The 26638-nt window shown below is 42.3% G+C and overlaps 1 protein-coding gene across 1 annotated transcript in view; it reads left to right on the top strand.

The window, feature by feature from the left end:
• Nucleotides 1–2390: 2390 nt before the first annotated feature.
• CACUL1 (CDK2 associated cullin domain 1) overlaps nucleotides 2391–26638 on the top strand; it is a 71787-nt gene continuing 47539 nt past the window's right edge. Inside the window, exons 1-2 of the mRNA XM_043925425.1 lie at nucleotides 2391–3090; nucleotides 26152–26278. Of these exons, the coding sequence (XP_043781360.1) occupies nucleotides 2727–3090; nucleotides 26152–26278 (491 nt within the window). The 5' untranslated portion in view covers nucleotides 2391–2726. The remainder of the gene's footprint in view (nucleotides 3091–26151; nucleotides 26279–26638) is intronic.

Below are 26638 nucleotides of genomic sequence, written 5' to 3'. Positions count from 1 at the left end.
AGTTCTCTGTGTATACATTAAACCAAAGCTTGGTAACTGTGTTATTCAAATCCTCTAGTCCCTTAAAGATGTTTCGGTTCCTTTGATCTATATGTTAGTTCTTGTGGCTGCTATAACAAATTAGCAGAAGTAGGGGACTTCAAACAACAGATATTCTTTCACGGTGCTGGAAGTCTGAAATCATGGTTTTGGCAGGGCTGTCTTCTCTCTGGAAACTCTAGGGGAGAATTCATTCTTTGCCTCCTCCAGCTTTGGGTGGCTGTTGGCCTTTGGTGTGACAGTGTGACTGCATCGCTCCAGCCTCTGCCGCTGAGGTCACACTGCCTCCTCCTCTTCTGTTTCTGTCTCAGATCTCCCTCCTCCTTGCTCTAATTATGACACCTGCCACTGGTTTTATGTTCCATCTGGATAATCCTAGGGCTTCCCTGGTGGCTCAGACTGTAAAGAATCTGCCTGCAATGCAGGAGATCTGGGTTCAATACCAGGGTTGGGAAAATCCCCTGGAGAAAGGAATGGCAACCCACTTCCTGGATAATCCAGGAAGCTCTCCTCATCTCAAGATCTTTAATTACCTATGCAAAGACCTTGTTTCCAAATAAAGTAACATTTACAGGTTCTAGGGATTAAGACACAGAGATATCTTTTGGGGGAGCTACTATTCAACCCATTGCAAGCTGTTAAATCATCTATTCCGATGATAGATTTCTCTTTCTTGTACTTCTGTCAACTTTTGCTTTATGTATTTTGTGACCATATTATTAGACACACATTTATGATTCTCTTGTGTACTGAGCGTTTTTTTTTATCTAGTCACATCCACCAACTCAAAAGTCTAGTAATGACAAATTATCATTTGTTGCCTGCAAAAACTATAATTTCTCTTTCCTCTTACATTCTTTTCTTGCCAGGCTTATAACTCTAAGGGTACAATTCCGCCCCCCCCCCGCCCCGCCCCCACGGCCGCTGAGCATTTCACTCTGAAAATTGTCTTTTTTTCTTTTTTATATTCCCCAAATGTCCCAGGGCCAGAGAATCAAAACCCTGTGCTGGTTCAAAAAATATATGCCCTTAATGAATATGAGAGAGCATTTTCTGAAATTAAACCACTGTAAGTGCTCACAGGGCTTCCCTGGTGGGACAGTGGTAAGCAATCTGCTAGCCAATGCAGGAGACATGAGATCAATCCCCGGATCAAGAAGAGCCCCCGGAGAAGGAAATGGCAACCCACTCCAGTAGTCTTGTCTGGGAAATCCCATGGACAGAGGAACCTGATCGGCTACGGTCCATGGGGTTGGCAAAGGGTCAGACATGATTTAACGACTAAAAAAACAAGTGGTCAAAACGCTTCATTAAGTATAGTGCAGAATACGCTGGGAAAATACGTGTAGAGAAGCTGAAATAAATGTGGATACTTAAGTATATCAGAGACAACTTCTCAGTGGCTGAACTGATTTACGTAACTTCAAACTAATTACATATCTGTGGAAATAAAGATTCATTATTTGCTAGCTTAAAGTAATTAAGGGTTTTTTTCTAGACAACTTTTCACCAGCAGAGAACGAGCGCCACAATAAACAACTGTAACCACACATTCTCACACAATATACTATTGCTATAATCCAAGAATGCAGAGGAATAGAAGAAATTATAATAGTTACATAATGTTTCTTCTTTGTCCTTCAAAACTCTAATCTCAAATTTGTAGCCAAGATTTGTGAGACAGCATACGGAGAGTGGCATTTTTAAGTTTCAAGTTTCTGGCCTCAGTGTATGGAGGAATTAGGAACTTAAAAAATCCTTGATTAGCTCAAACACACTTAGTATTTTTAGTCACTCTGCTGCTTCGCCTGTTATTCACCAGAATGAGGGTTTGGGACGGGTCTGCAGAGGGCCGGCCATGAGCTATTCAGCCAAGGGCCGCCCTGGGTGGTCACAACCCGTTTATGATGTTCGACCCGGACCCTCTACTGGCCACCAAGGTTACGTATCAAGCAAAAGCCGGAAATGCAAGGCCCTCTGTGGTCCGAAGACCGGTAAATCGGGCGAGCGGAAGAAAAACACGGCCGAAAGGGGAAGCCTGGGTCACAGCGACCGTCAAGGCTCTGGACACATCTTCAGTCACAAACTCTGCTGCCCGTCGTCCTGGTAACCAGCTTGCGAAAGCGCGTGCGCAGCTCCACTCCCTTATCACGTGAGTCTGGGCGCGGGGCGGGGCCGGAGCCGGCTCCCCAGGAACTGGGTCGCCCAGCGCCTGCCTCTCTGCGCGCGACCAGTCGAGGCGGGGCGAACCTCTGTTCTCCCGCCTAGTGGTGGCTCACAGCTCCCGCCCCTTTTCGCTCCGCTTTCCGGAGGCTTGTTTCCTCGCACCACGTGCCCTCCTGGCCGCTCCTCCCCCGCTGCCCGCCCTTTCCCCAACTGCCTGTTGGAAGCTGCTGTAAAATGTCGTGAAGAGCGCTCCCGCTTTACGGCTGCCTCTCCCCAGAGTGGAACCCGGGAGCGCCCACCGCCGTCAGTCCTGTCTGCAAAGAGGCGTCCCGGCGGAGACTGAGTGACCAGAGGCACACCGCTGCCCCTCCCCGCCGCGCCCGCTCCGGCCCTCGGCGATGTGAGCTCGAGGAGGCTGCGGTGCCCGCCCCCCACCCCGGCCCGGCCCGTCCCGGCCCGGCCCGGGGTTGAGACGGGCAGCAGGTGCCTGTGAAGGCGGGCGGGTGCTGGGGGCCTGCAGGATGGAGGAAAGCATGGAAGAGGAGGAGGGGGGCAGCTACGAGGCGATGATGGACGACCAGAACCACAACAACTGGGAGGCCGCCGTGGACGGCTTCCGGCAGCCCCCGCCGCCTCCGCCACCCCCGCCTTCGATCCCAGCCCCTGCCCGAGAGACTCCCGGGGGTCAGCTGCTGGCGATGCCTGCGGTCTCCGTGGACAGAAAAGGCCCCAAGGAGGGGCTTCCCATGGGGCCGCCGCCGCCGCCGGAGGCCAATGGGGTGATCATGATGTTGAAGAGCGGCGACGCGGCCTCCGTGGCCAAGGCGGCCCCCGCCCCCACCCCCGGCTCCACCATCAACATCAACACCTCCACCTCCAAGTTCTGTGAGTCCAGCCTTTTCGCCAGCAGCCTTGGCTTTTCCTCCTCCCCACGCGGACGCCGAATCCGTCCCTCTCGGCCAGCCCTTCTTTCTTTGTTTCAGGCCTGGGTCTCCTCTCCTCCCCCCGCCCCCCCCCCCCGCGTCCCTCCCTCCCTTCCCGGGTTTGGTGTCGGTGGGCCGGCGCCGGAGCGGCCCTGGCTTCTTGTATTACCTGGCCTATAAAAGAGCAACCTGGGTTAAACGCACGCAGCCCCGAGTTCTCCTGCAGACGCGATCCGTATCAGGACTGGCTCGCTCTCAACGTTAGGAAGCTCTTTTCTTCTCCGTTCCCCCTTAAGTTTCATCCTCAAACGTGAAGGGAAAAGTATAAGGCTGCCGGGTTTCGTTAGGGAGAGGCCTTCAGTCTTTTTGTGTTTTTTGCAGCCAGAGGAAAAAAAAATCTGGCCACTGTGTTTCTGTGCCTTTAGCCAGCCTGCGTTAAGCAAGTCAGGATTTAGAAAGTTGACCTGTATCTGCGCTTCGTTCTTTCCCGTCTCCAGTGCACGCCTTCTGCATCCTCATGGGAAAAATGTATGAGTTGCTTCTTGAGTTAACACCAGTGCATTGGGAGCTACGACATCCGTTTTGAAGCTAGTACTGTATAAAATTATTTTTCAAAGCCTACACTCATAAGAATAAGCCATTCGGTATGTGTCCAAGTCCAAGGTTGTGTTGAATGTTGAACTTTATGTTAGTGATCTGCCTTAACGCTAAATTGCAGGCAGAAGGATTTAAGACCAAATCTCTTCTGTAACTGAAACTGTCCCCAGCCAGGGATGTATGCTTCCACAACTAGAAAAAAAAGTGCTTTTGCTTTAAGCGAGTTTTTTGGGGGGCTGGTGGTGGTGGAAATCGATCGCCACAGCCAGATTTTTTCCCTCCTATTAATAACTACAAGTTTTGAATGGCATCTGGTACGGCAACTGGAGATTTCATTTCTAGTTGCTAATTTTATCAAGCTGTACCAGTAATTGTCCAAGTAGCTGTGCAGAGAAAGTGCTTTGGTTCAGGTATATAGTGGTAGCCTTACATATTTCGGGGGAACGAGCGCATTACCTTGTTTATGTGCCTTCAACGTGGACACATTCATATGTAGTTACGGTTGATAAGATTTCTCTAGGTTTTTTTGTATTGTGAATACGAGAGAATAATGTTTATACTGTATAGTTTCTGTGTTGAAGTCTATGTAGTGAAACCAGATCTGAGACAGAGTGGCAGGGTGACTTATCTAAATGTTGAAGGAAGCTTGCTTTAGTGCTTTTACCAAATTCATTTCAAGAGTTCCAAAAAAACCAGCCTACAGTTAAGAGCAGAAATCAGTGAAATTAGGAACAAAAGAAAGGTTGGCCAAACTGAAAGATGTTTTGAAGGTAAATAAGCTAAACAGACCTCTGATTTTAAAAAGATGCAGATAGAGTAAGTGATAAATGGGAAACGGCTACAAACGTGAGATGTTTAAAAAATAATTTTATGAATTGCTTTCGGTTTATAAACTTGAAAGCCTGGAGGAAATGTATAAATTCTTAGAAAACTACAAGCTATGAAGGTTGGTATCAGAAGAAATAGATAGCTTGAGCTGACTAATAAATATTTAATGAACAATGGCAAAACCTCCCCTTTTAAAAAAGCCCTGTATGAAGATAATCTTACTGAGTTGCAATGAAGTTTTAAATGAAGATTTCTTTTTAAAGGTTTGTCTGGAATAGGGGAAAAAAAAAAGAGGCCAAACTCATTTTATAAAGTTAGTAAAGTCTTGATTTCAAAACTAGTTGAGGTCAGTATGAGAAAGTTATACATCTATAGCATAAACAAGAAAATCCTACATAGAATACTAGCTCATCAAATCCAACAATGTGTTGAAAGAATCTTGATCAGAGTTTAAGAATGTAAATATGGTTCAACATCTGTTTGTCTGTTAATGTAATTTGTCTCATTAATAGGTTGAAGGAGAAAAGTCATCAATTATTTGTATACCATAAAATCATTTGATAAGATCCAGCACCGATATATGATAAAAAATCTTAACAAACTTTGAACACAAGATAACTAGATAGTGGCCGTTACCAAAAACCTACAGCAAATAATAATAGAGAAATTTCAGATACACTTACTTTAAGATCAGTAACAAGATAAGGATGCCCTTGTATCACTGTTGGTATTTAACATAAGGAGGTCCTAACTGACACTACAGAGGGAAAAATAAAAAGTATAAAGATTAGAAGGAAAGCAAGAAAACTCATTATTTGCAGATAATATTACTTATCTAGAATAACCATTAGAATCAAGAGAGAAACTGTTGGAACTAGTAAGAGTTTAGCAGGGTTGCTGCTTTTAAAATCAACCTACAGAAATTAGTAGTATTTAGCACACTAGCAATAAGCATTCAGTAAGATAATCAAAGATAAATATTGTATACAGTAGTGAGAACAAATTAGTCTTTAGGAATGAACCTAAGAGCACATAAGATCTTTAAGGAGAGAACTTGACTAAGGAGCCAGAAATGTGTTCTCAGTTGCACAGTCGAGTCTGATTCTTTGCAACACCATGGACTGTAATGTAGCCTGCTAGGCTCCTCTGTCCATGGAATTTCCCAGGCAAGAATACTGGAGTGGGTTGCCATTTCACTCAGGGATCAAATCCACATCTCTTCCATCTCCTTCATTGTCAGGCAGATTCTTTACCACTGTGCCACTTGGGATGCTCCCCCAAGGAGCCAGAAGAGGATCTAAATAAATAAATGAGAAAACTTTCCATGCTCTTGGGACTATTTATTGTTGTAAGGATGTCAGTTTTCTCCATTTTAATCTGTAAGTTTGATTAAACTGCCGTCAAAATTCCAGTCGGTTTGTCTAACTCCATAACCTAGATCTAAAATTTATATGACAGGTGGGATAAAGTCTGAATAGCTAAATCAGTCTTAAAGATTTGCTTTGGTGGGGGCTTGCCTTATCAGAAGTTTAAGATTCTGTTTCAAAACTATAGTAATAAAAACTAATAGGAATGTGAGAACATAAAAATAGACTGGGGGGACATATTAGCAGAAAGTTACCTATAAATGTTTAGGAACTTAAGGGTGTCATAAATCATCAGAGAAAGTCATGTTGCTCAGAAGAGTGATTCAACTGTATGGGGAAAAAAAACAATATAACACCACAGATGGGATGAACTATAGATAATTAGAGATTTAAGTGTGAAAGGAAAAGTTAGAAAATTAATGGAAGACAGTGTTGAAGACACTCTTTCCCTCAGGACAGGGAAGGGCATCTTAAAGCTGCTGAGACTTAAACAGAGGTGGAAAAACGATAACTTTGTAGAAAAAAATGAAAGATTTTTCTTTCAGTGACAGACAGATGAAGGAATTAGAGAAGATATTTGCAGTGCCTAAAATTGCCAAGGGATCTAGTGTGGAATTTATTCAACTTTTGCTTGTTCACGGAAGTGTTCTTTTACCTTCAGTTTCTAAGGATACTTTTGCTGGAGATACAATTCTAGATTGACAGTCTTGTATTGTCTTTGTTTTTCCTTTCAGTACTTTAAAGATGTCTTTCCTTTGTCTTTCAACCTCCATTATTTCTCATAATAAATCTGTGAATATTCTAGTGTCTATGTAATGTGTCCTTTTTTTTTTTTTTCCTGGCTCTTTTTAAGATTTTCATTTTATCTTTCACTATATCAAATTTAGTTTGATTGTGTTGTTTCTTGGAGGTAGAGTTTTCTTTAGGTTTATTCTTTTTGGTGTTCTCTGAGCTTAGGGTTCTGGAATTTGTCCAGTTTGGGACATTACATTCAGAATAACTACACGGTGCCCCTCAGTTGCACACGTTAGGTACACTAAATCACTGAGACTCTGTTCATTATCTTTTTCAGCTTTTTCACCCCACTTTGTGCTTCATTTCAGATAGTTTCTATTGCTGTGTAGTCTTTGGTATTTAATTTGTTGTTTGTTCAAGTCTGCCCTTGATCAGCAGGAGTTCCAACTGTTTTTAACATAGGCTATCATTTGGTTCAGGTTTCAGTCAGTTAACTGAGCAAATCGTTATAATCATGTCTAGTTTCTTGAGATTTTACAATGACTCTTCAGTTAGTGTATTCCTTTTGATAAGTCTCATCTAAAGTTATATTTCAGTCTTTAGAATTCTTAAAAAGTCTTCTGAAAGTCTGCGTAGGCATATGTAGAGATATTAACGGGTTATGTACCAAACCATTGCAATAAAGTGAACCACGTGAATTTTTTGGTTTCCCCAGTGCCTATAAAAGTTATATTTACAGTATAGTATAGTCTGTTAAGTGTGCAATAGCATTATGTCTAAGAAACAACAAACATAACAATTAAAAATACTTTATTGCTAAAAATATGTTAAATATCATCTGAACCTTTAGCAAGTCATAATCTTTTTGCTGGTAGAGAGTTTGCAATATTTTGAGAATTACCACAATACGACAGAGACGCAAAGTGAGCAAATGCTGTTGGAAAAATGGCACCAATAGACTTGGCTGACTTAGAGTTGCCACAGAACGTCTATAAGAAGCACAGTATCTGCAAAGTGCAATAAACAAAGCACCATAAGATGAGTTATTTTTTAACTACAGTGCGTCTAGTTTTTTTGGAATGAAGGCTGGCTCCTGTTTGTTTAGATTTGGTGCTGGTTCCCCTGGGGAAATTTAATTTAGTTGGAGGTTTATTTCCAGGTAGTATTGTGACAGGGGCTTCTGTCACGTAAAGATCAGCCTTATACTGGGGAGAAGGGGTCCTCCTCTCTGTGAGTGCTTTGAGGTCAGGATTCTCAGGTTGATAAAACACCAAACTGACCCCATTTCAGGTCTCAGGGTCTTACATTTCACAATCAGTGCCTTAACTTTTACTTAAGATTTATGTCTAGAATTTGAATTATTTTTATTTGGTAGTTCTGTAACTTGCAGAATCATTCTGTTTCTGATTTTTAGCTCTATCAATCCTGTGCCTTTAAGCATTAAAGGGCTTTTTTTTTTTTTTTTTTTTTTTGCAATCATGGATGTTCTTTGGTCCTCAGTTTACTGCGCTAAATGTTTTTTTAAAGCTTTCACCTGTCATCAGAATGAGCCCACTCCACAGTTCTTGTCTTTCTTATTTCCATCATAGCAGCTGTAGCGGTCTGCCATGTTGTTTTCTTCAAGAAGACGTTTATTCGAGGTAGCTACAGGTGATAGGTTTTTCTTTGCCGCTCCATGTCATATAGTGTTAGCATTATGTTATCTAATGGTGGCAATGCCCATCATTGCCTTTAAATCTAATTAGGTTGGCAAACCAAAGCCAGCTTCCTAACTTCAGAGTCTGTGTCCTGTAACTCCTCTGGTACCAAATACTTCATCAAGCACAGTTCAGTCCAAGAAAACACTAGGTATCTAAAGCAATAGGAGATTTAATAGCAAAAACCAGGTCCTCTGCAAATTGTTGGCGAGGTTGGAGGCGTGAATTCAGTGAGGCTGCTCCACCAGCCCACTCCCCAGGGCACGCTGCTGTTGCTGCCTCCACCACCATTCTTGAATCATCACAGTTGCCTCCCTCATCCTTGAAGTTGGTGACCAGACACTGAAACTCACTGACGTCTCTAACCTTGCTCGCCAGAACCACCAGCCACAAACAATAACCTGTTATTTGCCTCACTTTGCCCTTCCAAATCTCATTCAGGTGTGTCTGACTGATGGAATGTAATTTGGGAAGTGAAATGATTTACTTCAGTTTTTCATTGCACATTTGTCAACTTTCTATAATAATAACCCCCGAGTTTCAGAAGCTTACGGGACAATAAGGATTTCTTTCTTGCCCGTGTTATGTTACTAGCTGACAGTTGGCTGTCACTGTTCACGCGTCATCTCATTCTGAGGCACACCTCTCTTCTGGGTCTTGTCACTCTTGGCCAAGGCAAAGAGAAGAGAATGGACGGCAGTACCCATTGGCTTTGAAAGCCTCTGCTCAGATGTAGCATATGTCACATCTGTTCATATTCCAAATTTGTTAAATAGGCTAGAATGGTTCCCTGTCTGAATGTGTTGGGGCTGCAGGCAGGTGGGACTGAGTGTGAGGATAAAAGACAGTGGATGGGTAGATGGAATGAAAAGGCGGTGAACGGGTAAATGGGAGGAGGGGGTTGGGAGGGATTTTGCATTGACTAATGATCTTGTAGCATGATCTCAGGAGAACTATGAGCCCAGTGCCCCAGAAGCTTTTCCAGATAGATGAAAGCTTCACAGTATTTTTAATTGAAGTCAATGAAATCACTTTTTAAAATTAGTGATTCAAAAGTCTGTTAAAATTGACTTCTGAATTTAGTGAAAGTGTTAACCGATTTTAGTAAATCCTAAATAAAGTTGCTCTTTATCTGATCAGGTCCTGTCTGCCAGTTTCCAGGTTGATTGATTCTTTCCCAAGTGGATCAGCTAATCAGGCCCTAAAATATGCACTGTTCATAGCATCGGTGATGGTGGTTTGGTGTCTTCTCACCTTCTCTGTTAGTGGAGTTGGTGGTGGTTTAGTCGTTAAGTCATGTCTGACTCTTGCAACCCCATGGACTATAGCCTGCCAGGCTCCTCTGTCCATGGGATTCTGCAGGCAAGAATACTGGAGTGGGTTGCCATTTCCTTCTCCAAAGCACCAAACATCACTGTGATACCAGTCGACTGTCTGAATTTCAGGATCTCGTTGGGGATCTTGTCTTGCCTTTGTTTATTTATTTATAGATGCGCAGGGTTCTCATTGCTGCGTGTGGGCTTTCCCTAGTTGCGGTGACCCGGGGCTACTCTTACTGCGGTGTGTGGGCTTCTCGCTGTAATGACTTCTCGTGCTGTGGAGCGTGGGCTCCAGGCATGAGAGTTTCAATAGCTGTGGCCTGTGGGCTCAGTAGTTGTGGCTTGCGGATTCACAAGCACAGGCTCAGTAGTTGTGGGCCATGGGCTTAGTTCCTCCCGGGCATGTGGGATCCTCCCATACCAGGGATTGAACCCATGTCTCCTGCATTGGCAGATGGATTCTTAACCACTGGACCACCAGGGAAGTCCCTTGTCTTGCTATTTTTTTGATATAAATTGCACAAGTGAGACTGTAAGAGAAATCCATTGTAATGTTTATGTAAGGCCCAGTCCCAAATCCTTCAAGAAAATGAGTACTGTTTAGTTCCTCTTTAAAAACTGTAACTCTGTAAGCTGCAGACCATATACTGATTAAATCACATTGTAAACTGTTAAAAGCTATATAAGGGTATTCTTTGGTAATCTGTCTTGGCAGAGCAAACTGGCCTTTCATATTTCTTTTCATCGTTTGTAGTTATTTGGCTGTTAACCTCTACAGATTAGAGGAGTAGTAATTTGCAGTAGTAGTAGTTACAGATGTGCTGACTAGGATGGCATTTTATCTAACAGATATTTATTGTCTTCTGTATGCCAAGGTAATATTTTAGCCTCATGATGAATGAGACAGAATTTAGCATGGAGGTTGATGGACAGATGATTGTGATATGTTATAATTAAATGCTGTAGTAAAGTTATGTATGTCCATGGTAGCACAGAGGGCAAAAGAATCTTTGAAAATGAACAACAGTTTGTTGGGAGGACTGAGGTGGCAGGGTTGGGCTTGAAGAGACTTCCTTGGCAGAGAGAAGCCTGTGTGGAAGACTCAGAGTTAAACTTATTGTAGGAAAGTAGGGTGTGAGGAGGGAGTGGCGCAGATTAAACCTAGATAGATTGAGAGGTCTAAATGCAAAGGGCATGCCAGGTTAGAGATGGGATTCTCTTCTGTAGGAACAGGAGCCACAGGGAGTCACCTTGGTAAAATTTGTCTTAGCCTGTTCGATTAGAAAGGAGAGTAAATGGAAACATGAGAGATTGGTTAGGGGCTTGTAATGACAAGAGATGACAGCCTGAGCAACTTAAGGATTGGAACAGAGGTGGTTTCAGATTTTGGAAATATCCCGGGACTTGTTCGGTCGCGAAGTTGTGTCCGGCTCGTTGCAGCTCTGTGAACTGCAGCACGCCAGGCTTCCCTGGGCTTCACTGTCTCCCTGAGTTTGCTCAAATTCGTGCCCATTGAGTCGGCGACGCTCTGTAACCGTCTCATCCTGGGTCATCCCCTTCTCCTGCCTTCAATCTTCCCCAGCATCAGGGTCTTTTCTAAAGAGTCCTTTGCATCAGGCGGCCAAAGTGTTGGAGCTTCAGCAACAGGCCTTCCAATGGATATTCAGGGTTGATTTTCTTTAGGATTGACTGGTTTGATCTCCTTGCTGTCCAAGGAATTCTCAAGAGTCTTCTCCAGCACCACAATTTGAAAGCATTTGGGGACTATAGTCTATAAAATTTGGGGGTGAAGAAGGGAGGATATGGATATGGAAGGAGTATAGGAAGGGGTGTATGTCTGTGTGTGTCTCAGTTATCTGTGGGACATTTGGGTGGAGAGGTCCGTTGGCAGTGGGTTAGCTGAGCTTTCCCGTTTCTTGTGCTTTAGAATATTGGAAGTACTGGAACAGAAGTTTAATGTCTGTTCAACTTGGGTGATTTCTACTGTTGTCTTCCCAGATCAGCAGTCGGTTACTCTGTATTATCTAATCTACTGTCGATTGCCCCTAGTGTATTTTTAATTTCAGTTACTGTGTTCTTAGGCTCTGTTTGGTTCTCAGTATTTTCTATTTTAAAATCTTCAGTTCAGTTGCTCAGTTGTGTCTGACTCTTCACGACCCCATGGACTGCAGCACTCCAGGCTTGGAGCTTGTTCAAACTCATGTCCATCGATATGGTGATGCCATCCAACCATTTCATCCTCTGTCGTCCCCTTCTCCTCATGCCTTTAGTCTTTCCCAGTCAGTACTTTGCATCAGGTGGCCAAAGTTTTGGAGCTTCAGCATCAGTCCTTCCAATGAATATTCAGGACGGATTTCCTTTAGGATGGACTGGTTGGATCTCCTTGCAGTCCAAGGGACTCTCAAGAGTCTTCTCCAACACCACAGTTCAAAAGTATCAATTCTTTGGTGCTCAGCATTCTTTATAGTCCAATGCTCACATCCATACATAACTACTGGAAAAACCATAGCCTTGACTAGACGAACCTTTGTTGGCAAAGTAATGTCTCTCCTTTTTAATATGCTATCTAGGTTGGTCATAGCTTTTCTTCCAAGGAGCAAGTCCCTTTTAATTTCATGGCTGCAGTCACCATCTGCAGTGATTTTGGAGCACAAGAAAATAGTCTGTTATTGTTTCCACATCTAGTTGCCATGAAGTGATGGGACTAGATGCCATGATCTTCGTTTTTTGAATGTTGAGTTTTAAGCCAACTTTTTCACTCTCCTCTTTCACTTTCATCAAGAGGCTGTTTAGTTCCTCTTTGCCGTCTGCCATAAGGGTGGTGTCATCTCCATATCTGAGGTTACTGATATTTCTTCTGGCAGTCTTGATTCCAGCTTGTGCTTCATCGAGCCCATCATTTCTCGTGATGTACTCTGCATAGAAGTTAAATAAGCAGGGTGACAATATGCAGCCTTGACGTACTCCTTTCCCAGTTTGGAATTTAAAATCTTACCATGTTTATCTATTCTTCTGAGTTAGGAAGTGTCTTTATGATCATTACCTTGAACTCTATTGAGTAGATTGTGTATCTCCACTTCATCTAGTTCTTTTTCTGAGGTTTTTCTTGTTTCTTTGGAGCATGTTCCTCTGCTCATTTTGTGCAGGTCGCTGGGTTGGGTAGGGTGACTACATTCCCTGTCTGGGAGTGCTGGCCCCTGTAGGAGGCATCCTGTGGGCCCCAGCAGCACTCTTGCTGGTCACCAGAGTTAGATGTTCTAGGGGTGCCCCCTGGGGCTGCCTGCGCCCTTCTATGGGGAGCTGCTGTGGCTGGTGCAGTGGTGGGTGGGACTGGCCCCAGCCTGGCTGTGAAGCCTGCCTCAGGTGGTGGGTGGAAGCCTGCTGGAGGGTGAGGTAGGCTTCCCGCTGCTGTCTGCCTGGCCTTGGGCCTGGGGCTGGCCTGCTGGTGGGCGGGTAAGCCCCAGCACTAATAAGCTATGGGAGGATTCCAAAGCGTCCCTTGCCAGGGCTGTGTTACTTTGGTAGAAGGAGCGCCCCCTAATGGCTGCTGCCAGCATCTCCACCCCCAGGGGGAGTTGCGGTTTGCCTCCTGCCTCTCCGGGGGCTCTCCAGGATCCGCAAGTGTGTTCAGGCTCTCCTGAACACAAGCCCTGCTGCTTTTCAAGGCCAGAGGTTCTGGGGCTCATCTTCCTGGTGCCGGAGCCCTGGGTGGGAGAGCCTGAGGTGGGCTCAGGAGCCTCGCTCCTTGTAGAGAACCTCTGTGATTGTGATATTCCTCCCATTTGTGGACCCCTGACCTGGAATTGTGAGTCCTGAGTGTACTGAGTCTCCTCCTAGTTGGCTCATTGTGATTCCTTCTTTAGGTATGTAGTTGTGGAATAGCTTTTCTGCTAGTTTTTGGGCCGTTCTCATCATAGCTTCTCTGTAAGGAGCTGTAATTTTGGTGTATCCATGGCAGAAGGGATGAGCTCAGGATTTTTCTACTCTGCCGTCTTGGCCACCTCACTTCATATCTTCCTTTTTACTGGTATATACCTGTGTGTGTGTGTGTAAAACATACCTTCTAGCAAACTCTTGAGAAAAATGTGTATGGATAGTAGTTTCAGGTGTTGAATATATAAAAATGCTCCTTCATACTCGATTGACACTTTGGTTAGAGAATTCTTATGTAAGCAATTTTTCAAGTGTTGCTTCATTTACTTTTAATTTGCAGTGTTACAGTGGAGAGTTCAGGTACAGTGTTTATTCCTGTTATTTTGTGCGTGGCCTTTTCCCTTGAGAGAGTCACCGGGATGCTTTTCAGGCTAGTGAGTCGGTGTTTCTCTCCCTTTCCATTCTCTCTGTTCTCTGAAATTATTCGTAGTCAGATGGCGAATTTCCTGCCTTGGTCTTCTAAGTCTGTTAACTATTTTTCAGTATATTCTATTTCTCTTAAACTATTACTGTATTTCTCTAAACTCAGGGAGAATTTCTTGCTGTTTTCTTTTGGATTTTTAACAGTGGCTGTGTTTTTAATCTTGAGAGTGTTTGGATTGCTTCTTTTTCATCACCATTTTTAATTTTTGTCCTCTCTGAGCACAGTAATTATAAAGTTTTTTTTTTTAAGTTTTCTTTTATTCTCTTGATTATCTTTGCTTTTATGTTTTTACAATTTTTTGTTTGTTTTGGTCTCTCGCGTCTGAAACCTTGCAAATTTTGGTGATCCTTTGCTAGCTATTCATATTTAAAAGTGAAAAGGCTGATTGGTAGCTCTTTGTTTACAAGGGACTTTGCCCTTTTAAGTGTTGGGCTTCTCTGTAGGCTAATTGGATGCAGAACTGCTGTTTTCTTGGGTGAACTGCCAAATAGGAAGTAAATACTACTCCTTGCCAGTGGCATTCTAGAATTAAAGAAAAAGGGCAGGGTTGGATGTTTGAGTATTTTTTATTTTGACTTTTGACTTCAGTTCAACCCACCAGCCCTGAACTTCGCACCTATGCACCCACCTACCGTGTATCTTGTCCTTGAGTCCTAATTTCTTATCTGTCAGTTTCTGTGCAGAATAATCCTCTCTTTCTCATTGTTTAGTCTACAGATTTGTAACCAGTCTTCACCCTTCCCACTCCACCCACCAACTCTCTGCCTCTAACCTTGCTCACTGTCCTCCTGTGAACTTAGGGTTCTGCAGGGCAAGATTAGCTCACCTGTTGGTGTTTCTACCTCAGCGCGCCTTACTGCAGTACTTTCCTGGTGTCAATGCCATGGAGAGTTGACTTTATTTTTTTTTTTTTTTTGAGGATTCTTAACAGTTTTCCAATCCATTTCCTTTCCATGTCTCATTTAGTTTTCAGTCAAAAACCATACTATGTCCCTGGTTTTATTTTTTTTATTTTTATTTTTTTTAAATTTTTTTATTAGTTGGAGGCTAATTGCTTCACAACATTTCAGTGGGTTTTGTCATACATTGATATGAATCAGCCATAGATTTACACTTATTCCCCATCCCGATCCCCCCTCCCATCTCCCTCTCCACCCGATTCCTCTGGGTCTTCCCAGTGCACCAGGCCGGAGCACTTGTCTCATGCATCCCACCTGGGCTGGTGATCTGTTTCACCATAGATAGTATACATGCTGTTCTTTTGAAACATCCCACCCTCACCTTCTCCCACAGAGTTCAAAAGTCTGTTCTGTATTTCTGTGTCTCTTTTTCTGTTTTGCATATAGGGTTATCGTTACCATCTTTCTAAATTCCATATATATGTGTTAGTATGCTGTAATGTTCTTTATCTTTCTGGCTTACTTCACTCTGTATAAGGGGTTCCAGTTTCATCCATCTCATTAGGACTGGTTCAAATGAATTCTTTTTGACGGCTGAGTAAAATTCCATGGTGTATATGTACCACAGCTTCCTTATCCATTCATCTGCTGATGGGCATCTAGGTTGCTTCCATGTCCTGGCTATTATAAACAGTGCTGCGATGAACATTGGGGTGCATGTGTCTCTTTCAGATCTGGTTTCCTCAGTGTGTATGCCCAGAAGTGGTATTGCTGGGTCATATGGCAGTTCTATTTCCAGTTTTTTAAGGAATCTCCACACTGTTTTCCATAGTGGCTGTACTAGTTTGCATTCCCACCAACAGTGTAAGAGGGTTCCCTTTTCTCCACAGCCTCTCCAGCATTTATTGCTTGTAGACTTTTGGATAGCAGCCATCCTGACTGGTGTGTAATGGTACCTCATTGTGGTTTTGATTTGCATTTCTCTAATAATGAGTGATGTTGAGCACCTTTTCATGTGTTTGTTAGCCATCTGTATGTCTTCTTTGGAGAAATGTCTGTTTAGTTCTCTGGCCCATTTTTTGATTGGGTCATTTATTTTTCTGGAATTGAGCTGCAGGAGTTGCTTGTATATTTTTGAGATTAATCCTTTGTCTATTGCTTCATTTGCTATTATGAGAGTTGACTTTAAATCTTGCAAGAAGTAACAGAATTTTAAAACTGTGGCAGACCTGCGGTTAGCATGGTTCACACCTGTGGAATCTCAATTGAGCAGATGCTTTATATTTGAACATGGGGAAATTTAGGATTAGTTGGAGTTGGAGCCATAAAGGATATATTGATAGCACTTGACCGTTTTCATATATGTACTTTCATATATAACATGTTCATTGTGGAAACTGTCACAGGCTCAAGTGTGATATTATAATTGTGGAATGATATGCAGGAATTATTCTAAAGTAACGTTGATTTCAATCCTGCTGGTAGGCCACAGCGGCTGTTTTCTGTTTGTAAGATAGTAATGATGAAGGAATTTTCTACTGTTTTATTTTGCTGTGTGCTTAGTCGCTCAGTTGTGTCTGACTCTCTGCGACCCCATGGACTGTAGCCCTCCAGGTTCCTCTGTCCATGGGGATTCTCCAGGCATGAATACTGGAGTAGGTTGCTATGCCCTCCTCCAGGGGATCTTCCCAACCCAGGGATCAAACCCATGTCTGCTGCATTGCAGGCAGATTCTTTACTGTCTGAGCCAGCAGGGAAGCCCAAGAATAGTGGAGTGGGTAGCTTATCCCTCTCCAGGGGAACTTCATGACTCAGGTATTGAACCAGGGTCTCCTGCATTGCAGGTGGATTCTTTACCAGCTGAGCTACCAGGGAAGCCCCAACTCTTCTATTACATTTTTTCAAATTGAGTAAAATAATAGTGGAATGTATTTCTGTGTAAGTTTTGTGGTGTTTGGGGAAAGAAACATGTCATTTGAAGCAAGGCAAAGCAGGTTATGTAGTTTCATACAGTTGTCTTCAGTCACTCAGTCATGTCTGACTGTGACTCCGTGGACTGCAGCACACCTGGCTTCCCTGTTCTTCACTAACTCCAGGAGTTTTCTCAAACTCGTGTCCATTGAGTGGGTAATACCATCCAACCGTGTCATTCTCTGTTATCACTTTCTCCTGCCCTCAATCTTCCCAGCATCAGGGTCTTTTCCAAAAGTTGGCTGTTCTCATCACGTGACCAGAGTATTCCGCTTCAGCATCAGTCCTTTCAATGAATATTCAGGGTTGATCTCCTTTAGGATGGACTGGTTGGATTTCCTTGCAGTCCACAAGACTCTCAAGAGTCTTCTCCAGCACCACAGTTTGAAAGCATCAGTTCTTCGGTGCTCAACCTTCTTTATGGTACAACTATCACATCGATACATGACTACTGGAAAAACGATAGCTTTGATTAGATGGACTTTTGTGGGCAAAGTGCTGTCTCTACTTTTTAATATGCATGTCTCTACGTTTTAATACGTGTGGTCTCTACTTTTTAATACTCTAAGTTTGTCGTAGCTTTTCTTCCAAGGCTCAAGTGTCTTTATCTTACAAGTCTTACCTGGACCAAAATGTTAATCTAGTTATTTGTTTACATGAATGTAACTTAGTATTTACATGGGTATAACAACTACGCCAAAGCCTTCGACTGTGTGGATCACAATAAACTGTGGAAAATTCTGAAACAGATGGGAACACCAGACCACGTGACCTGCCTCTTGAGAAACCTGTATGCAGGTCAGGAAACAACAGTTAGAACTGGACATGGAACAACAGACTGGTTCCCAATAGGAAAAGGAGTATGTCAAGGCTGTATATTGTCACCCTGCTTATTTAACTTATATGCAGAGTACATCATGAGAAATGCCGGGCTGGAAGAAGCACAAGCTGGAATCAAGATTGCCGGGAGATATATCAATAACCTCAGATATGCAGATGACACCACCTTTATGGCAGAAAGTGAAGAGGAACTTAGCCTTTTGATGAAAGTGAAAGAGGAGAGTGAAGAAGTTGGCTTAAAGCTTAACATTCAGAAGACTAAGATCGTGGCATCTGGTCCCATCACTTCATGGGAAATAGATGGGGAGACAGTGGAAACAGTATCAGACTTTAATTTTTTGGGCTCCAAAATCACTAGATGGTGATTGCAGCCATGAGATTAAAAGATGCTTACTCCTTAGAAGGAAAGTTATGACCAACCTAGATAGCATTTTAAAAAGCAGAGACATTACTTTGCCAACAAAGGTCCGTCTGGTCAAGGCTATGGTTTTTCCAGTGGTCATGTATGGATGTGAGAGTTGGACTGTAAAGAAAGCTGAGTGCCGAAAAATTGATGCTTTTGAACTGTGGTGTTGGAGAAGACTCTTGAGAGTCCCTTGGACTGCAAGGAAATCCAACCAGTGCATCCTAAAGGAGATCAGTCCTGGGTGTTCATTGGAAGGACTGATGCTGAAGCTGAAACTCCAGTACTTTGGCCACCTCATGCGAAGAGTTGAGTCATTGGAAAAGACCCTGATGCTGGGAGGGATTGGGGGCAGGAGGAGAAGGGGACGATAGAGGATGAGATAGTTAGATGGTATCACCAACTTGATGGACATGGGTTTGAATAAACTCCGGGAGTTGGTGATGGACAGGGAGGCCTGGTGTGCTGTGATTCATGGGGTTGCAAAGAGTCAGACACGACTGAGCGACTGAACTGAACTGAACAACATTACAAAGAATGACTTATTAATGATCACAGTAGATATTTTATATTGTTCATAGTGTTTAAATTAAATTATACAAACCATATACCCTAAAACTTAGAAACTTCCCAGACACATGCAACTTAGAACTTAAAACTTAAAAACTCCCCATAGAGCATACAGCTTTTAAAAAGTTTTAGCTTACTTTAGAAACAATTCCTTTATTAGGATTTAACATTAGCTATCATCTTTTAACAGTGAATCAAAATATATCTGAGTAGCTGGTACAGGTTTTGTTTTTTTCTTTCTAATATGGAAAAATATATTTAAAGGATTTGGTAACTTCTTTTACTGTTTTTTCCCCAACTGGGCAGTTCTCTTGGGAGCAGCTAAACTACTGTTCTCTTTGCTTGGATCAAGTTATTTTCCTGTTGAGAGAAATAAGTAACTGGGATTTTCTTTTTTTAAAGAAAGAGTAAAACTGCATTTATTTGCTAACCTGCACAGCCTTATTCTGATTCTAATTCTCTTCTACTCTGTTCTTTTTTTTTTTTTTTTCCCCCAAAGGATTCTCCCCATTCTACAGACTTTGTTCTCTCCATTGCTTGAAAGATTTCAGACTTCCCCTTATGTTGGATATTATTCTACCAGGGGGTAAAGTTTTAAACCACACAGATTTATTGATAGATGGGCACACTGTGACCACAAGAAATCATAATTTTTCTCTTAAATCATTTACCCTAGCCAGATCTTTTTTCTCCTAGTCGACTTGTCAGATTATCTCATTGTAATTAGTTGTAATTAATCTAAAAAGTCATTATGCTTGAGACATAATTTAGCCTGTTTAATTTGGCTTAATCATTTATTTCATAATTGCCAATACTATATTCTCCTTAAGGAGCCAATTCTTAATGAGGGTGGCTTTTTTGGTGGGGAGAAGGGAATGGAAGACTAGAACTTGAAGGCTTTTTTGACTAGCTGCCCTTGAAATTGTTTTCTTTGTTACTCGTGCACCTTTATTTGTTCTGCGATTGAAGTTGTTCAGACCCAGCAACCATGTGCTAGCAGAGAACAGAGGAGCGCCTGTGACCCCCGGCTGTTCTGAGCGGAGTAGGAGCAGTGGGCAGTGGTTCTCTTAAGAAGCAGGCAGAAAAGATGCTCAACATCACTCATTATCAGAGAAACGCAAATCAAAACCACAATGAGGTACCATTACACGCCAGTCAGGATGGCTGCTATCCAAAAGTCTACAAGCAATAAATGCTGGAGAGGGTGTGGAGAAAAGGGAACCCTCTTACACTGTTGGTGGGAATGCAAAGTAGTACAGCCGCTATGGAGAACAGTGTGGAGATTTCTTAAAAAACTGGAAATAGAACTGCCATATGACCCAGCAATACCACTGCTGGGCATACACACCGAGGAAACCAGATCTGAAAGAGACACGTGCACCCCAATGTTCATCGCAGCACTGTTTATAATAGCCAGGACATGGAAGCAACCTAGATGCCCATCAGCAGATGAATGGATAAGGAAGCTGTGGTACATATACACCATGGAATATTACTCAGCCATTATTAAAAAGAATTCATTTGAATCAGTCCTAATGAGATGGATGAAACTGGAGCCCATTATACAGAATGAAGTAAGCCAGAAAGATAAAGACCAATAAAGTATACTAACGCATATATATGGAATTTAGAAAGATGGTAACGATAACCCTATATGCAAAACAGAAAAAGAGACAGATTTACAGAACAGACTTTTGGACTCTGTGGGAGAAGGCGAGGGTGGGATGTTTCGAGAGAACAGCATCGAAACATGTATATTATCTATAGTGAAACAGATCACCAGCCCAGGTTGGATGCATGAGAGAAGTGCTCGGGCCTGGTGCACTGGGAAGACCCAGAGGGATCGGGTAGAGAGGGAGGTGGGAGGGGGGATCGGGATGGGGAATACATGTAACTCCATGGCTGATTCATGTCAATGTATGACAAAACCCACTGCAATGTTGTGAAGTAATTAGCCTCCAACTAATAAAAATAAATGCAAAAAAAAAAGAAGCAGGCAGCAGAATCACCTGGAGGGCTCAAAGGCATCTCTGCACCGTGTTACCCACTCCCTCCTCTCCTGACCCCAAGGTCTGGGTTGGGGCCTGGCCGTGCTTTGCATTTACATCAAGTGAACAAGTTTCCAGCTGGTGCTGATGATGCTCCTGGTATCACATTTTCGGAGCCACTGATCCAAGGGAGGGACCAGTCTTTGCAGTAGACCTAGAATGAGTTAATAACGTCTGCTATAATTTCGGAATATATCCTCCCCTTACAAAAAAATAACAAGAAAAACCTCAAAAGGAATATCTGGTAGGGCTTACCTGGTTTGCTTTAGTCTGTGAAACCAAATGCACTTTAATTCCAAAGCTACTGATAAGTAGTATGCGTTGAACTGTTTTTATGTTAAACATTTACTTTGTATTTCATTAAATTAATTTACTTCACATGCATTATTTAATACCTATCACGTGCTAGTTTGGAGTTGGGAATCTAGCATTGAATGAATTCCTTCTCCAAAGGGTTTATGTCTGATTTGAGGAAGATTGATAATTAACACATAATATGTCAAGTGTTGATAAGTTACTTGGATAACAAAGTATGAAAGTGGAAGATAGTTATTCTTGCCTGTTATGAATTACATATCCCCAGTAGTTTCTCGTTTATTTACAACCTGACAGTACTTTCTAGACTTCAGATTCCAGCTATTCCATGAGTTTCAGATCTTATTTCACTTTATTTTAGTAAAGATCAGTTGTAGTACTTTCTCAGTAGGCTATGTGAGCTTGTTATCTTATGAGGTTCAAAGTTTAAGCTTTGTGACATGATGTTTTGAGGCTATAGGGTTTTTAAATTTTTTGAACTTAAATGTCTCTTAGAGGGCATATACATTCTCCGCTTCATTGAAATGCTCACAGCTCTTTTTTATTCTTGTGCCAGGTCTGTTTTACTCATCTATGTTACTGGCCTGGGCCTTGTAGGTATTTGAGTTTAGAATATCTTCTTTAGGCAGTTTGAAAGATGGTGCATTTTTTTTCAAGCTGGGAAATCTAACCTAGATAAAATTCAGTTAGGTTTTGTTTAGGTTCCGTATTTTATATTTCTTTTGATTAGTCTGAACTTTTTTGTGGGCAAAGTTGAAAGGGATTGCTTACATTTCTCTAACAAGAGGATCTACTTTTAGAATTCAAGGCTGTGTGGGTACACACACACACACACACAAGGCTGTGTGGGTACACACACACACACACACACTGTTTGAGGCTGTATCAAGTGTTAGATAAACAAATGGCTAATATTATTTGATTTGTTTTAAATCAGATTGGGTTGAGATTAGCAAGGAATTAAATATTTTAAAAGTTGTCGGGATTGTTATTTTAAGTGTTGACTGAAGAGTGATATGAAAAACCTTCTTGATCTTTGGCTAAAGGTATGAAAACCAACCAGTGCTCATTCTTCAAACTCCCTGTAGCTCTGGCAGATGCTTATCTGTGTTCTGCTTTCCTTTCTACTACGGTGAAGATTGGGTGGCTCCTGAGAAGCCACATGTTAGCTAGTGTTCGTGCTGCTGGGCCAGACTGTCGTAGACAGGGTGGCTTATTTATCTCTCACATTTCTGGAGATGAGAAGTCAAGGATCAAGGCCCTGCCAGACTGGGAGTCTGGTGAGGGAGCCTGCTTCTTGGCTCATAGAAGGCCACCTTGTCCCTGGGTCCTCATATCGTGGAAAGGGTGAGGGGGCTCTCTAGAGTCACTCAGTCCATTCATGCAGATCCACCCCCATGATCTGAAAACCTCCCAAAGGCTCCACCTCCTAATACCATCACCCTGGGGGTTAGGATTTCAACACATGAGTCTTGAGGGAATGTGAACATTCACTCCATGATAGGTAGCATGTAAGTGAATTGGTTTTCTGTTGTTTTTCAAGCAAAATGTATGTGCAAATAGATATAACTTCTTTTTAGATGTGGAAATAGGAGTTAAGATTTTCTGCTGTGACTTGTGCCTTTTTCATTTTGGTTTGAAGGTCTCTTCTCAAAGATATTCAAAAGCAGAGGTTTTTCTTTTTTTTTTCTTAGTGCCACATGAAAGATATCTGAGAGGCATCAGAAATCTTTGCTTTTGTACTGGGACTTCATTCTGTCCTTACACCTGTGGGACTTCACATCTTAGGTTCTTTTTCCTCCATCAGATCTTTACCTTGGAGATTTGTAGAAGTGTGAGACCTGTGCATGGAAAGCAGGCGGCTCCCCAGCTACAGTGCCGGGTGGAGTTCATTGAACTGAGCTGTCCAGGAGCCCATGGGTTGGCCTGTGCATTCTTGGCTTTTGGAACTTGAAGTTTTCTTTCTGATCTGAACATGTTACCTTCTTCAGTTCCCAGCTTTGAGCATAGAGCAGGTGTATGGTGTGGTTTAGATGATGGACACTGATGTTGTATTGTTGTTCGGTCTCTAAGTTGTATCCAATTCTGTGACCCCATGGACTGCATCACACCAGTCTCCTCTGTCCTATGGTCTCCCCCACACTGATAGGTTCAGTAACCTAGAATCACATAGTAAGTTCTTTGGTTTTCAGTTATTTTCAGTTTTTTTTCTTCAAACTTTAAACTTTTTGTTTTGTATTGGGGTATAGCCGATTAACAGTGTTGTTAAACAGTGAAGGGACTTGGCATAGGGGAAGGTGGTATTTTGGAGCTAGTTTGTGACACTTTGCAACATCTGCTGATCCCCTTTTATCACGGGGAAAGCAAACTTCACTCAATATTTCAAGGCAGTAGAACCTCATAGAACTTAATAACTGTATTTATGTCTATGGGTATGTTGCCAATGGCACTACTTTTCTGTTTTTGATGAGTTGTTTTTTTTTCTTTGTTTTGTTTGAAGACGGGTAGTTTTACGCCCAAGGAGGTGATTCTAGGAAGCACCTGTCAGAGTGTGGAGATGAGAGACAGGGATGGTAAGGAAGCCAGTAAGGAAGTCAGCATGGTGGCTACTGGAGTGTGTTCCCAGTGGGGACCTGGGAGTCGGCGCAACACTCACCCAGAGTAAAGGCAGATGCGGGTATTTGCTCCCCGAGGTCTCATTAGTCATGACTTGATGGTGCCTCCTGGGGTGTTAATTCTCTTGAACTTCCAACCTGCCCCTCCTTCAGACAGAGCAGTGGCAGCCAGAGAGCACTGTGGCGAATAGTGGTAGGTGTCTACCACGGCCTCTGTGGGCAGAGTAAGTGGGTGGGGTACCAGCAGTTACAACTGCAAAACGTGCTGGACTTCTCCTGCGTCCTCTTCATCTTAGTCAATGGGATCCCCATCCTTTGATGCGCAGGCTAAAAACTTCAGAGTCATCCTTGACCCTTCTCTCACATCCCACATCCAAACCATCAGCAAATCTTGTTGGCTTTCCCTTAAAACATGTACAGAGTCTGGCCTTTCCTCTGGCCCTTACCGCTCTCACACGGTCCAACCCCCCACCGCTCACAGCTTTCTTGCGTAAGGCGGCTGGAATGATACATAGAAAATCAAAGATTACGTAACTTGGCTGCTCAAAACCCTCCTCCTCTTACTCAGAGTGAAAGGCGGAGTCTCCACTGCTCATAAGGCCCTCCACGATCTGGCCACCTTCTGCCTTTTGTGTGCGTGCCTGTGTGTGCACATGCATGTACAGTTCTTTTTGTCTTTAGCCTTATATGTAGTCAAAACATTACTTTGGTCTCCATTCCCTCCCACCTCAGCCCTTTTTTTAATGGCAGCTATGTGATTCATTTGTAAATTAGATTTATCTGTCACAGTTTACACTCCATCTTTACCACTACATCCTGGTTGAATTTTTTTTTTTTCCATACAGTGAATGTATTTTTTATAGGGATTAGTCCTCTTGGTTTTGAGAAATGCACGGAGTGGTGTTTCCGCTACCACGTATCCATACAAAAGAGTCCATTGTCTTAAACGTTTCCTCCTGCTTCCCCTTTGTATACAGTCCCTCTTTCAACCTTCTAGTCTCTGGCAGCTGCTGATCTGTTTTCCTCCCTACAATTTTGCCTTTATAAATAAGTGAGTCTTACTATATATATATATATATATATATATATATATATATATATATATATATCCTTTTTGGTCTGATTCTTTCACTTAGCAGATATTCCATGTTGTGCAAATCACTAGTTAACTCAAGTGTCCTTTAAGTATATTAAAGCCAACAAAAAAAAGTGAATTAAAGAAAATCTTGAACAGACACAGTAGATGTGGCACATAGATGTGAGAAACATCTTGAACCTTAGTGAACCTAAAATTGGGAAATGGACTGGTGGCTCAGGCCATAAAGAATCTGCCTGCAATGCAGGAGACCTGGGTTTGACCCCTGGATCGGAAAGATCCCCTAGAGGAGGGAATGGCAACCCACTCCAGTATTCCTGCCTGGAGAATTCCATGGACAGAGGATGCTGGTGGGCTACAGTCCATGGGGTCACAGAGTTCGACATGACTGAGTGACTAACATTAATGTGATAGAAAGATACCAGATCAAGACTTTGCTTTTCCTGGTACCACTGCCAGTGATGAGCTGTGTCCTCTTGGGGGAAATCACCCTTCTGCTCCCAAGTTTCTGGTAAACTCAATAGTAAAATGGCTGATCTAGTAGTTGTTAGCTCCTGTCAAGACTCCTAAAATGCAAGTTATTTTAGGTGCTTTGGGTAGCTCTTTTCACTATTAGCGTTACAGTGCTGTCAGGTACCCATTATACCCCTGGATTTCACAGTTAGGACAGGCTGTTATATAAATGCTTTATTAAACCCATCCTGGAGGAATAAGAGCCAGCCATTAGGAATGAGGTAAGCCTTCAACTTATGGCTGCAGTTCCTCGACATTTTTCTGTTGGACTTATCTAAAGGGTGGGATCGCGTGAGCCTACATTACAGCTATTGTCATGTCCAGGAGCTCCTGGTGGTGCCATAAAATCTTAGCAAGTTTCTAGCACTGTAGCATTTGGAATTTAATCTCCACAGTCATTTCCTTAGGTAGATTTTCCCAGGGGTTTCTGTAAAGATTGATTAGAAGTTAAGTTTCCTAGAACTTTATTGCGGTTCATGAATAGGCCATCTTGTCATGTCATGGACAATGTGTATTTGAAGGTCAGTGCATGTTAGGAATGCTCCAGTCATCACAGAAAACTGCAAAGGGAACCAGAGAGAATTGCTTGTTTTGTTATTTTTAACGATAGGTAGATTTATAGTAATTTTTTGTTTTTCTTTTGTATAGTGATTTTTAAAATCATAATTAATGGCTGCTTAAATTCCCAGATCAGACGGGGCTTTTTGAAATTGGAAATGAAATAATAATTGAGTTGTATTTAGGTGATAAATTGTCAGTGTAAAATTAGTGAGAGGAATTTAAAAAACTGCTGTGATTTGTGTTTATTTTATATGTGGCACATAGTAATATTCATCTTACTTTTTACTTTTAGTAATGAATGTTATAACTATTGAAGATTATAAGAGCACATACTGGCCAAAATTGGATGGTGCCATAGATCAGCTTTTAACTCAGAGTCCTGGTGACTATATCCCCATATCCTATGAACAGATATACAGGTAAGTCAAGATTTTATTTGCTTGAATTTTAGAGGGTATATTGAGGTTCACAGCAAGTTGAATTATGACAGTATGTATGCATATAATATATGATACATATAGTGAGGCTCTATAAGTAATTTATATGTTACACACTTGTGGATTGGGATTTTTATTTGTACTTCTTACTTCAGAATTGGTTTTCAAATCAAAGTATTGTTCACCCTACCTCAGCCTGCCACCCCCACCAAACACAATGCAGAAATTATAGAGGTCAGTGAAAAAGGTTAAAAAAAAACATTGTCCTTTTAGTCTTGTGGGGAAGTGCTGGCTTGTTCTGTTGATGTTTACGATACACAAGTTTACCTATCTTTGGTGATT

Source organism: Cervus elaphus, chromosome 15 (assembly GCF_910594005.1).
Source record: "Cervus elaphus chromosome 15, mCerEla1.1, whole genome shotgun sequence".
NCBI lineage: Eukaryota > Metazoa > Chordata > Mammalia > Artiodactyla > Cervidae > Cervus > Cervus elaphus.
The sequence above is the reverse complement of the archived record's forward strand: the minus strand, read 5'-3'. Positions and strand labels throughout refer to the sequence as shown.